Source organism: Plectropomus leopardus, chromosome 5, assembly GCF_026936395.1.
Source record: "Plectropomus leopardus strain MGB_pleo_1.0 chromosome 5, ASM2693639v1, whole genome shotgun sequence".
NCBI lineage: Eukaryota > Metazoa > Chordata > Actinopteri > Perciformes > Serranidae > Plectropomus > Plectropomus leopardus.
The window spans coordinates 23,765,635-23,780,254 of NC_142180.1; the positions used below are offsets into that span (position 1 = coordinate 23,765,635).

Genomic DNA, 14,620 nt, shown 5'->3' on the forward strand with positions numbered 1-14,620 from the left:
AACCCTCTTGGGGATCAGTGGTTAGTCAGAGCGTACAGAGAGATAGGCCACCCATCACTAACCACGATCCTCACTAAATCCCCATCAACGCAGTGGTTAATCACTCTAACCCCACTCTCCTCCACTCTCCACTCCTCTCTCCTGTCTGCCACACACAAAGACACATCAAAATTCATAGCCTTGCTGGAGAGGGGAGTTCAGGGATTTATCACCACCAAGTATCCACTTTAAAACCAAGCAATAGCCTCGCAGAGTGAAGCGGAAAGAGCACTGGAAATTCAGAATGGTCTGTGTACTTATATCTACCAGATCTAGGGCTGCAAATCACAAGCAACACTAGTTTACCGATTGCACCTGAAGTGATTACTGTCATGCCTAAATAGAAAACCTCAAAAATGAGTCTTAAAACTGGGAAATTAAGTAGCATTTAAGCACCTCCGGCTCCCTCGTCTCAAAGTCTTAGAAGCCTCAAATAAGGTCTGTGGTTAACACTACGTAATCATATCAAGTCCCGGCGAACACAGCTTTACAGTCAGTCCTAGTAGGTTAACAGTAGCTTTTTACTTCTGTCGATTACGTCTAGGCTTAAAAATTCAGAAAGTGGTGTTCATTTGTGATGATTATCTTGCTGAACATAATGTGTAGGTATCATAAACATTTGTTTACCACAGAGCTTATTTTCTGCCATAATCCAAAATCCAATGGAAAAATCCCATAAGCTTTTTGATAAGGGAACCGGGGCGACATTAGCTTCCGGGTTGGCCTACAGAATAAAGTCATCCTGGTGGAGTTAATGGAGTTAACAGGTGGAGTTAATTCATGGAGAATGATTGTAAAAATGCAGAAAACGAAGGTGGAAATCTAGAAATAGAGGACTTGTTGCGCAATGTGCAATGGAAGTAAACTCAATTAGCAAACTCAGAGATTACATGATTGATTATATGCACGTTTGTGCTGTCACAGATATTTGAATAAGAGTGCGCACTCAGAAGACAAGCTAAGACGGTCCATGAGCTCACTGAAACGCGCACTGCTGTATCCAAGAAAAACACACCCATTCAAGTGTAATACCAAAGTTTTAGGGAGTCCCATAGATATACATTTCTTATATGTGACTATATTTAACCTACATTTTATCCTCCTATCCATCAGTACATGATCACGAGTTTACATCGCCAAAAGATACATACTTGTCTTAATGCTTGTAATTCAAAGCTGACAGTGCTTTTGATTAATACAGTATAATAACACTTTGGAAAAAGTTAAGAATTTGGTGTTGTTTATTTCATAAAGAGGAAATATGTTTTCAGGTGTGAAGAGCCTCTTGTGTGGTTGGTCATCGATCTAAATGTGTTTTCACACTGTGTGTTCAAGGTCATTAGATCAGTCATTTGAGCTCTTCATTTTGAAGTGTTTGCTTTTCCAGACTGAGCCTGCCATCTGTAGAACAATCACTATCTGGGTTTTCTCAGTCCTTCCTTCCCGCTGTACCTGTCTGTGTATGTCTGTTTCTCGCTCACTGGTCTCCTCTGAATGCTGTTAAACACGTCGTGTTAAAACCCTGCGATTAAAACCCTCCTCTTGATGTGAAACAGGTGTCAGCCACAGAAGACAGATCTTTGATTAAACCATTAACTGTCTTTCAGGGATGAGATACTACTTAAACACCAGAGTTCTCTTTCAAGTTCTCACAAACAGGCTTCAAATTTTAAGAATAATGTCAGACTGTTTGTCACAGTATACAGTATATTGTTTATCTGTTGGCACCGACGCTTTAAATTAATGCTGGGTGATAGTGACAGTAAAGGCCTGGATGTATCAGTTATACAGTTAGGTACTGTGATAAGAGACAAAATATTACCTGGGATTTTGGTCGTATTCATATTAAATATAGAGTGCCCTTCACAGCTGTGGATGTGGTTTCATGAAGAGTAGTTAAGATCTAGTTTTGGCAATAAGTAGTGTTTGAATGAGGGCACTTATTTTCACAAGAAAGTAATAGAGAGGAGTCTTTAGATTTTAGACACAATCTTTTATACAGCAAGCCTGCATTAAAAATCTAACTGCTCTCATTACCATCAGAAAGCCCTGTTGTTCAGGCTGCATCATTTGATCAGCAGTGGACAGAAAGATTGAAAAAAAATCTAATGTAACAATAGGGTCCGAAATGAACACACAAGCAAAAATGCAAATGGGGTGAGGTTGAGGCTACCTTTCCACACTACACAGAATGTAGATATTAGTTAAGATGTGCAAGTTTAATGCTACAAAATTCATGTCAACTTGGAAACTGTTGTATCTGGTTAGAGTGGAGCAACTTTAATGGAGAAAAGGGATAAATGCTTGTTAAGAATACTATCGATGGCCTGTAAGAAAAACCTGTCAAGGATGGCTATGAAAAAGTAATAACCAGTGTTGACAAATGGACTGATTTAGTATACAATATTTATGTAATGGAGAGAATGGCTTTTAATTTGAAAACCCAGAAGTATACTTTTAATGAGAACTAGATAAAATACATGGTGTATGTTTGAAATGTCAGACCAGACTTTGTGTGAATAAGTATCAGAAACACATTATAGTGTAACCAGCTGCCTCCTATTGCCTCTGTTTGTATGTTTTATCCAAAATACTTATTTACAGAATGTTTTGTTTGCCTTTCTACTTATTTTTCACCCTTATTTTACTTTATTTTTTGAATTTGTTTATTTACCCCCTGCCCTTTTATTTCAAATATCCTTATTAATTTATTCATTTTTAAAAAAGATTTATTTATTTGTCCTTTTTCCCCATGCCTTTAGGTTCTTGATGTTCATTTGGTTATGGATTTTGTTTTTATATGTTCATATATATACCAGTAAAAAGAGAATTACAAAAAAAAAGTTTGTTACAAAGCTTGCACTGCAATATAAATATTTTAGTATAGAATAGGGTCAGTTTATGTTTAAATTTCTTATATTTATGTTTTCTTTCACAAAGGGAAAAAAATGCAATCACTCTTTACATTGAACAAACATTGTCATCAAAATTAAGTACTCGAGTACTCATACCCATCTCAAGTAACTACAGCACAGTGCAGTAAGTAATATATTTTTTATGTGTCACAGATATTCATCTTTCCAGGGGCCTCATTTAGGCAGACACCACACCACAATAGAAAATATTCTGCTCCAGCAAAAGATGTTTGGTTTCACTAGAAAAATATTGGTGTTTAAAATCACATTTCACAGTTTTTATCAAATGTATCCACGAGTCAAACTCTTTATTGATTCAGAGTAAGAGAGATATTGATTATACAGTCAGAGGCTCAAAAAGTGACTCAATGTGAACACTGTGAAATCTTTAGTCTCTCTTTTAAAACGCACAAAGCCAGCTCAGATTTAGGCGAACAGGTGTGAGGAAGGGCTATGGGGTCACTATCTCACTCAGGTCGAACCTAGTAATTTAGCTGAACTGAGGGATTTGCTCCTCCCCACTCAGACAGGCAATACAAAAGATCTGACTTGAAAGCGGAGAGGGAACAGAGGGGTACGGACAGTTTAACTAAGATGAAGGAGTTCAGTTGGCGAAAAATGCCCACTTTGATTAGTCTTTACACTTGCTCTAATTGAGCATGCATGTGTGTGAGTGTGAGTCCTTCACTTTACCACACAGTTAAGTTTGTGCCTGTGCGCATGTGTGTTGGGACGTCAATGTTTGAGCGTGTATCAGGTTTTTTTTTTTCATGTTGTAAAACTCTCCCTCCCCTCACACTCATTCCTCTCTCAAGACTGAATTTGCTTGTCTTCTCAGCATGAGTGTTTAATCTTTTCAGGCCGTTGAATCGCCCCAATGAATGAGTCCCCGGCTCCTTCTCTCTAGGAGCCCTGGAGATTATTCTAAAGCACTAATCGTTGAGCAAACACAGCAGTGCTCTCCCATTCCTATTCTACACAGGCCACAGTATAGCACAACTTCTCCTTTCACTTCCCTTCACGTTTTACGCCCTGTGTAGATTTTTTGCTTTTTGGCGTACGTAGCCTAGATTACTGCTCCTGAGAAACAGACCTTTTGACTCCCTCTCGGCAGCCATGGTTAAAAATGAACCAAGCGGAGACTGAGAGAGTTTTTCTTATTTGTTCTTATATAGCAAGAGAAGTGACATGTAATTTAGAGAGCATTATTTCCAACATTGTCCCCTGGAACCTTTTATGTTTGTGGGTGTGTTTGTTTTTTAATTAGATTGTCAGTAGGGAGAATCTGCCAGGCTTATATGATGGTGTCAATATCCTTGGATTTGGAGCTTCGTCAATATTGTCTGGCCCTGCCGCTACTAACCTGAACAGGCTGCTGGCATTTGGTGTAAAATAAATAGAGTGATTTGTCTGTTTTGTTTTCTCCATATCTTCGTCGCCTCCAAGAGAAGTTTTATTTACACCGCTCTCCATTTGATTTTGCGTGGTATTTGCTTTTTTGCCAGTTGTGGCCGTGCGGCGGTCTGTAGAAGTCATGCTGGCGCTGCACCCAGAGGTCCCTCGTGTCATTTTACGGTCATGTAATGTGGGAATGTCTCTGCAGTGATGAGACACCCCTCACGTGGCCGACGGATCTCACACTGCGGATCTGCACAGATCTAAGAGCCACAGACATTTTTAGAATTTAATTTTTATCATTTTAGACAGAAAGAAAATAGAGTTGACAGTTCATTAATTTTGGAGGTGTTTATGTTATAGTTGGTCATCAAATTTATAATCTGTTAAGTCTCTTTGTCAAACTTAACAAAAGTTGTTGATCCCTCTATTAACAGTTTACCATACTATTTATTGTTTTGTTTCCCCCTTAACTGAATCAGTTCCCACTTTAGCAGGACAAGAATCCAGAGCAAATCACATTTGATCACAACATTTATTTCTCTAACTCACTTTTCTTCTTTTCTTATCTGCTCCTCTCTGCAGAGAAAGCTGCTGGCCATCTACCTCCACAATGATGACAGTGTCCTCAGCAATGTCTTTTGCTCCCAGATGATGTGCGCTGACTCCATTGTCTCCTACCTGAGCCAGAACTTCATCACATGGGCCTGGGATGTCACTAAAGAAGCTAACAAAGCCAGGTACCAAAGTTTGATTTTTTTCAAGCAACTAGCTGGTTTCAGAGCTGCAGGATTTAATAGCTGCGTCATGTTGTCTTTTGTTCCATCATGTCTGTGTATCTCACTGCCTTTACCAAATAATACTTTTGTAGTGGGGTGGCCTTCAGCTCAGCGAGTGTAGAGCGTCTGCACCATGTAGGCTGTGTCCTTTGCAGCGGCCTGGGTTCAGTTCTAACCTGTGGCAATCACTCTCTAGCTGCATTGTAATAACTGCAATAAAAGATAAAAATAACCTTAAAACTTGTGTTTCCAGGAAAACTAAAAAGCATGCTCAGACTTCAAATTATGAACTTTGTCATTACCCACCAGCATTTTCTCACGAGTGCCCTTTCGTTACTGCGCTTGTGCAAATCAACAAAGATGAGAGGGAAGCAAGATGGCTCACTCCTTAGCTACTGTTATTCTTAGCTCAAAAACACCACAAACAATATTTTTAATCTTTACAACTTCAGTGGTCAGGCTTGTGAGCTGCTAAATTAAGTAGCCTGGTGTGGCATTTTATTTGCCCCAGGCAGTTGGGCAACCCTTATTGTTGAGCTCTTACATTTGTATGATATGACTTACTTACTTAATTAATTAATTAATCAATTAAATAATTTGTCATGGTTACTCATTGGGCTGATACAATAAAACTTTTATGTGGTACACTACATGGGGTTGACACAATGATAGGGACACCTGTATAATATAATATAAGTAGAATTAGTGGTGGAATAGTTCAGCCCTAAAATACCACTTAAGTGACATTTACTTTTGTAGACACCATGCTCAACCAGTATTAATCCAACTTGTATAACTTTTGTAATTTATGGTGCTTTAATATAGGATTGCAATCTAGTAGTCAAGTTTCATTTTTCTGTTATTGTTTCAGCCCCTAGCACTACAGTTGTAAAACCAGGTAGTTTTCAGTTTTAACAGTTTTAAGCTACAGTCCATAAAACATTGCCACTTGAGTGTTCAGAACAATTTAATCAAGTCTAGTTTATATTTAATGTATTTTGTATTTATAATTGATTATATAAATGATTACCTATATAACACAATGTTTTATAAAGCTAAGTCCAGTCGCATTCCCTGGTGTCTTCCCTGGAGTCAAGTGAGAAAACAGTTTTTATAATTAATCAGAATAATAAACAAAACCAATTTCTTTTAAAAAAATAATAATAAACTGCATTTTAAGTATTAAAGTCTCTGGACCCCTCAGAGATCCGCACACCGATCAGAATCATATTGAGTTTTGTATTGCATTTGCCAACTATGAGGTTAAAGTAGAGCAATAACTGAACCTCTAAGCCCTGACTGCATGCTTAATCCTTATGTTTTATTTATATGTGACTTACTGTCTGGAGGAGTGGACTGTTTGCATACTGAGTTGTATCTAATAAAGAGGATATTGAATGTATTTCAGTGGGAGAGCAGCTTGATTGTGTGCAGAGGGCTCTGCAAACTGCCAGAGTACCCTGTTAAAGAAGCTGTTATCTTGTTTTAGTATCATCACTTTTGATACTTATATAGTTATTAATATTTTAAGCCTGCAAAGACTGAAGATGAGATCTGTGTTTTGTCATTTCAGTTGCGACAGCAAGCTTGTAGAAATTGATCTAAAATGTTAGTGTAGATGGAAGCCTCATTTGACACATAAACAGCGTTTTTCAAATCTATTCGCATTAGTGTGGACATGTCCTTAATTGCTGGCATTCAACTCTCCATTGCTCACACCCTGCATTTCTGCCTCCTCAATCCCTCTTCTACTTCATTCTCTTTTTGAAGCGCGGAGGTTGCATGCTAACAAAAGGCGTTGTGTTTGCACGGTGAGGCCCCTGATTGGGCAATCTTGACTAAGCTGTCTGAATAGAGGGTCAGTGGGAGACGAAGAACTCCCTTAGAGTCCAAACATCTCTATCTCTCCATTCACGCTCAAAGTTTTGGTGCCGCACAAACAGTCTGTGTTTGTAACTGGCAGGTCTATGCGGCACCTGTGTATTACACAGCTCCTGCTACTAGAATGGATATTTTTGTCTGGATAGAACAGTTTGGAGTAAAATCTTGGAAATTAAATTGAAAATAAATTCAGTCAGCATTGTTTAATAAATGATGGACATGTTGAAGCTAAAGGAGGACCTGCTGAGGGTTTGATTGGGTTTGCTCATTAGTGTTGTGCCCAGTGTTCTCTTCCTCTTCCCCCCTTCTTCCTGTTACATATTTTCCTTCCTGATCCATCCATCTCGCTTTATTTCCCCTCGCTTTATCCTACTACCTCAACCCTCTCCCCAGAAACTCCAGAGTTAAGCCTGCCCTCTGGTAGCAGCCATTTAAGAAAGACTTGCACCCTGACCTCACCCCTCCATTATTTCTTTTAAGGAAATTCACTCCTTCCTTCATTCCAGTCTCCTTTCTCTCCCTTTGGCCTCCTTTGCTTTTTGCCCCAGCTGAGCCTTTTTATTGCACATTAAAAGGCAGGCAACATCTGGAGCTTTTCATCACACACAGCTAGTCACAGCTTTGCTGCTAACGCATGCATGCACATGTGCACACTCGCTCACTCGCTCACTCACACATACACCGCTTCTCTGGATTCTCACGCTCTCTGGTTGATCCAAAGTGACTGGTGATTGGCATCAATCACACAGGCTGTTAGAAAGGTATCCTGAATTTTTTTCTCTTTTTTTGGTTGTGTGTGTGTGTGTGTGTGTGTGTGTGTGTGTGTGTGTGTGTGTGTGTGTGTGTGTGTGTGTGCTTGCGCGGGTGTTGAACCTGCTGATATTGGAATGTGCCTGTTGCTGAGCCCTCTGTATTCTCACAGGCCTTCCAGTTAAATAATTAATTATGCATAAATGCAGTTCCGCTGATTGGATGCCAGTGTAATTGTCGCCCATGGGAAATGAATCTGATATATCGTACAGGCCCTGTACTGTCATTGCACATGGCAAATATTGAAACTACAAGTAGATAACCGCACTGAAAGTAGATCATTTTATCAGTGAGGGTCATGCTTGCTCAAATCTATTACACACTTTATTCCATGTTAACATATCTGTACAAGCACCTGTAAAATGTAAACTTAAGACCCCCTCTACACCTTAAAATATGTATCGAAACCACATTTTAACAAGATATGATTTAACCTGGTGATATTTACACCTGATTTTACGTGTCTCCTGTGTCCCCAACAAGCTCACATGTCCAGTTCAAAATTTCTACTTTTGTCAAACTAAATTGAAAGCAGCCATTGGTCTCGTCTTGACTGTGACATGTCCCGGTATGGCAGTGGGGCCCTGAAGTCCAAGTGGGTCCTGCCCCACCTGACAATGTTAATGTTATTGATTCCTTATCAATTTCCTGCATGGAAAAAAATGTAGGCCTATGTAGATTTTCAGCACCAGTGCATCTGTTTCATCATTTCTGAGTCTGAACACAATGTAGAAATAAAGGAGATAAAAGGCATGCATGTCAAACAGCGTGTTGGTCATGTTATTCTAACATGATAGTACTCGTAATAAGGGACATTCTGCTCGGTTGGAAAGTAGTTGCACACGTGCAAAGAGTGTCAGACATATGGCAGTCCTGGAATTCAAGCCCATATTAAATGAAAAGATGTTTTAGCATATTGCTGGTGTTTCAACCTTATTTGAAATGATCATTATACTGACATACCAAGCAGCAGTTCATTTTTCTTCTTGAAACGATGCCATGATTTGGACAATGTTTGCCATGACTCCTTCTTGTTGCAAGTTTCAGTTCAGTTTCAGTTTTCAACTGGAACCACCTCTTGATTCCCATTCCTAGTAGCTGTTGTATGTGGATTGAAACACACTTACATTTACGCTTGTGTTCCGTATGTTCATAATGCATCCCTCACCACCTCCAGAGGTGGTTTGGGCAACTGGATCACAGTCTGTCCTAAATGCATTTTGGGTGCATTTACACCTGTACTTTCATTTGGTTAAGCACACAAAACTCATTTTATTGCAAGGTTAAAGGGGGTCAAAGTGACGTTATTGTTTTTCTAAATCTTTTACAAAGATTTGAATTGTCAACAGCATACAAGGGCCTGACACAAAAATATGACAATGAACTTTGAGTTTAAGTTGTACTCTTAACTGCTAAGAGCACAACTCAACATGCAAATCTTTTCTGCACACTTGACTTCTCCTCTTGACATCCTCCTACCTGAAAACATAAATGCTGAGAGGGAGAACAAAATGTCGTTTTCAAATCAAAACATGTCCATGTTTGCTCTGAAACAAAGTGTGTATGACACAGTGAGCAATTGGAGCATCCGGTTCTCATACATAACTCCCATACAGGTGGCTGGCAAAAATATTCCCTGCAGTGCTACTGTACTGGCCTGACTCATCAGCTGCTCAGTGGAGCAAATGTCAGGTCTAACCAGTCTACTCGCATCTTCACGCACCACTTTGATCTGACGGAATGTGATGTGACAGTCCGGGGTAACATTAACTATTTTAGCTGTCTGGGTGTTTAGTGGAGAGATGGAGATGGGATTGGTGACAAATTAGAAGCTGTCAATCACATTAACCACTGGAGCAGAGTCCTTAAACTCACGTTAGCTGCAAGTTCCATGCAGGTGTTTCCTCTACATGTAGTTACCCCTAAAGGATTTTAAAGGCATTCAGGTCTGGTACCGACATTCTTTACCGTGTTATGTTATGGCTGGATGAGACGTTGCTGAACTGTTCACCTTAGTTCTTGCACAAGCTTGACTTCCTCTTGCCCTCAGTGTTGTGTTCATACCTGTTCTATAGGTACATTCATATCCCGTTTACAGCATTTCTGTCATTTTTACAGTGGATACATGTTCAGGTTAAGGTTGTGTTACAAGGTGAGCAGTTTTTATGTCATGATGATGATTTCGTTTTTACTGTGGGAGACTGACTTTCTCAGTTTTGAGATAGAAACCAAAGCTGGTTGGCTTGTGTTTGATGGGAGATTTAAGATTAGGTTACCCTTCAAGTTAGTGTCCATTGTTCGCTGGCCTTTCATTACAGGTTAGAGTTTCCCTGTGGCCCTATTGTAATAGTCTTCCAGGGTCGAGGTCTGAACGGAGACAAATGTCAGGACAAAATGATCAGTAGGATTTAGGGAACCCAACTTCTTCATTGCAAGATGTGGGTCACTAAAAGTTCAACATTTTGAAAAGTGTTAGAAGCATGTCTCAAAACATTGTAAAAGTCCTGTGTGTAGGATGCAGTGGGATAAAATGGTAGAAATTGAATATAATATAATAAGTATGTTTTCTTTAGTGTATAATCACCTTAAAAAAAGAATCTGTTTATGTTAATGTAGGATGAGCAATTTATATCTACATAGGTAGCGGGTCCTCATCCTTGGAGATAGCTATGCTCTACCTGCATGTCTCTGCTGCAGCCTAGAGCTGACAAATAAAACACTGCTACTTGATAGAGGCATTTGCATTTTTGCATTGGCCTTACAAGAAGCCCTTCCACAAGCTGAAAAGCATTTGAAAAACACCCATTTTAAACTTGAAACTTCTTTATTTAGTGTTTTTAGCATTTAACGTGACTGGGATTGTTTATCTTTGAGAGAAAACCTCTGTCGATAATTTTGCAACCAGTGAAACCTCTTGAATGTCTGGATCTTAAGTTATCAGAAAAAAAAGGTGAGCATACATTAGCAGGTGCTGGGTGAGTGACCAGTCTGTGGCGAGTCGAACAATGTCAAAATAACCCCGATTTGTCATTTTAAACTGTTTCCCTCAGTGTTTTTACCAGTCTTAATCACCTGGCACCTCTTCATGGAGAGGAGGAAACCTCTGTTCATCATTCATCTTCTGATAAAAACCTCCTGAACAATGAAGGAATCCTAACCAGGAGTTCATGCTTGACACACGGTAGAAGTTTTAGCTGGTTGCAATCTGCAATTCTTTCTCCTAGAAGCCACTAAATCCTAAACACTGCTTCTTAAAATTTATTTGACCTCAGGTGCTGTAGCTTTTATATTTTTCACACATCTTTCAGTCTGTCATCCATATTTTTAGCATGCACTAGTATGATTATTACTTTAAAAAAGCACCAAAGTGAGCTCAAGCACGATATTTGACAGTTTGAGAAGTCTGCAAGTAGCTCCCTCAGCTTTGGCTTCATGTTTTAATGAGTAACACCCCCTCACAGACAGCATACCTTCCATCTATCTTCTTCTTTTGACCCGCTGTCCCTCCACCCATTCCATTACTTCTCTATTTTACCAGCCAGTTATTAAAGCAGATCTTATTAAAAGGCAGGAGAAAAAAAGCTAATCTATATTTGCATTCAGTCTATAGCAATTCATTAATATTATGACATTTACAGGGAGCTTGGTGGGGCCCCGGCTGCCTGCTACCCTTTTCCCTCTCTGAAATGTTAATTTAAAAAGTTCTGTCTTTGTAATGGAATAAGAAATCCTCTCTTGCCCTATCAATTCTAGGTGTCTGGTGAGGAATACTAATTCACCTACGGTTCCAATTGAGATAGCATGTCACTCTGATGGAATAAGAAAATGCAGAATTGGATTTAAAGTCCTTAATGCCACGAGTTGTGTGTATTTCTCTTTTCTGCCGCAGTTCGAAAAGATGGAGTGTACGCCTCCTTCTCCATATGTTGTAAAAGTATTTGTGCGTATATCCATGTGTTTGTATATTAATGCTTTACAATTCTAAATTCTTTCGAAAATGTGTATTCAGTTTCAAGAAAAAGAGGTGAACTGACTAGAATAAAAAGATACATTTGAATATTTCTTTGTCTTCCAGACTACTCACCATGTGTACGAGGCACTTTGGCAGTGTGGTGACGCAGACTATACGGACATACAAGACAGACCAGTTCCCCCTGCTCCTTATAGTCATGGGAAAACGTACATCCAATGAAGTTCTAAATGTTATTCAAGGTAATTACGACTTCATTATTAACATAATGTCTATAGAAACATTTGTTGTTATGTAAAATTTGAAGATTAAATTTCATCCTGTTTTATTTCAGGCAATACGACAGTGGACGAGCTGATGATGAGGTTAATGGGAGCAATGGAGATCTTCACAGCACAACAGCAAGAAGACATCAAAGATGAGGTGAGGTTTGAGTCCAATAAGGGCGCCTTTGACTGCAGCGAAACACAAATGTTAGATTCTGATTCTGGAAGGGGCAGTTCCCCCCAAAATCAAAAATACCATTTTCTTATTACTTGTAGTGCTATTTATTAATCTAGATTGTTTTGGTGTGAGTCGCTGAGTGTTGGATATATCCTTCGTAGCGATGTCTGCCTTCTCTCCAGTATAATGGTGATAGCTGGCTCAGTGCTGCAAAGTGAGCTAGCAGTAGATGCACGTTTTCCTCTGAGCATTGATACAGTTGGCAGATGTAGTTCAATAGAGAAGATAGTTACTACATGAAACTGCACACTGGGGATTATCCTGAGTAACCGGGCTATAACTTCTGGAAAGAGACATTACTGTAGATTGATAAATAGCACTACAAGAGTAAAAAAATATGTATTTAGGATTTTGGGGTCCCTTTAAACATGCAGAAAATGCTTTGGATAATTTTGAAAATTAACTACCCCAAACTTGCTCATCTATAATGGAACCTCTTGCCTTTAAATGAAAGAGCTGCTTATCTTTATAGTGTCTTTTCCTTCTTTTATTTAGCCTCTGACTGTTGCCACATTCAAAGGCCCCGGTGGGACAGTTGAGCGGTCTTTTACATCCTGTTAAAGAAATAAATCACAACATGCTGAGACAGATCTGACAGCATTGTTAAACTGTGGCATTCTTGTAATGACAAGCAGAGAATACTCAACCATTTCACCTCATTGCCCTTTAGTTCTAGTTTAATGTGCTAACTACAGTGTTTAGTTTTTGAATAGATACACGACTCAGACTCACTGTGCTGCTCTGTGTCTGTCGACTACCTCTTTTACTCTCAATACAAAGTGGACAAACACCATTGAGGGATACACTCCATACATACAAGAAAGTGAGGGAACAGTGGAGGGAGTCTTTTCATGTCATAGACAGGAATCTGGGACAGTATGACGGGGAGGTCCCCTCACTGTCAAAGACTTTCACCTCTTAACCACTTACTGATGTGTTTACTCAGTTCAGTTCATCAAACAAGAATGACACAATATGTGTTTTTTGTCTACACAGGTTTTCAATCAGCTGAGTATGAGAGTAATCCTCCCAGCCTCTCTTTTCTCTTTTCCTTTAAAGGGATATTTCACCGATTTTCAACCAACTCTGAATGAAAACAATGTGGATATTGTGTGTAGATGAACTGTGTTAAACGTTCCTCCTTGTAACCAATGCCTAGATAACTTTTCTGTCCCTGAAGCGAAACGTATCTAAATCATGTAATTTACATGACATGGAGGAGTTCAGTCAGCTCTCGGGCGGTTGTTTGAACTGCAGGCTGTACTTACGCATTTTTGTATTGCCCGTGACTCGTGCCGCCAACAGTGTAGAAGAGGAGTATACAGCTGATCAAGACTTACCTGACCCTCTCTAGCTTTTTCTCTCAGACCGAAATCCGAACAAATAATAAAAATAGGCCGTTCTGATCGACTATAAATCAAGATTTTGTTACTGCACTGCTTATTTATCTCCTAAAATGTTTCCAGAAACATAGTTAAATTCTGTCCTAGCTAACAGGAACTGGGCGCCATAGTGCCATACTACTTCCTGCACAGTGAACACGGAGGCCGAGAAAACAGAGATCAAACATTTTAAGTATTTTAAGTATTTTAATGAGTAATACAAGGATTTATGTAGCTAAGGTAGATGTGTGATCATGTGTAAGACCCTGTTCTTCTTCCATCATATCACACATACAGATATTTTTTTGTCTGTGTCAGCTATGAAATCGTCTCTCTTATTCCCACGCTCCTCTGTCAGCCTCTCACTTACAGTGTTGTGCCTCATTTTTAACTACTGTATCTATAGATGACAGATGTCACACCTTATTATGAATTTAACTAGTCAGTCAACCAAACAGCCTCTCCAACAATGCTAATGTGATAGTCATAGCATTTCAGTTGTGGGAACGGTGGCTGTCACACACACATTCCCCGAGGGTTAGACTACCTCAGGTGGGTTACTGAATATGAGTGACAGCTATTCACTCCGTGTTGTTATTATTGCTACAATGCTCTGGCTTCATTTTGGATTTGTCACACTTCAAATAATTATCAATGACAAAAAACGACAAGAGGTATTCAGAGTTCATGCGTCACATCAGACTGAGTCATGAAGTGTTTTAAAGGTTCACACTTCAGGCTGTGTATCATTTCAGTCACGTTAATATTAGAGCCAATGCAATTCCTGAGTAAAGATACCAGAATGATACTTGTCTAAATACCTTATTTTAATATAAGCTTGTTTTTCTTTCATGTTGTTCAGTTCAGTTAACATATAAGCCAACGTTCTCAAATGTTAAATGTTGTCTAAACACAAGCTGCCGTACAAGAACTTTGCTGAAATTA

General features: G+C 39.2%; 1 protein-coding gene across 1 annotated transcript in view; it reads left to right on the forward strand.

Moving 5' to 3' along the window:
- Positions 1-14,620, forward strand: part of faf1 (Fas (TNFRSF6) associated factor 1) — an 83,008-nt gene that overhangs the window by 47,968 nt on the left and 20,420 nt on the right. The window contains exons 13-15 of the mRNA XM_042480971.2: positions 4,935-5,089; positions 11,895-12,031; positions 12,124-12,212. Coding sequence (XP_042336905.1) covers positions 4,935-5,089; positions 11,895-12,031; positions 12,124-12,212 — 381 coding nt within the window. The remainder of the gene's footprint in view (positions 1-4,934; positions 5,090-11,894; positions 12,032-12,123; positions 12,213-14,620) is intronic.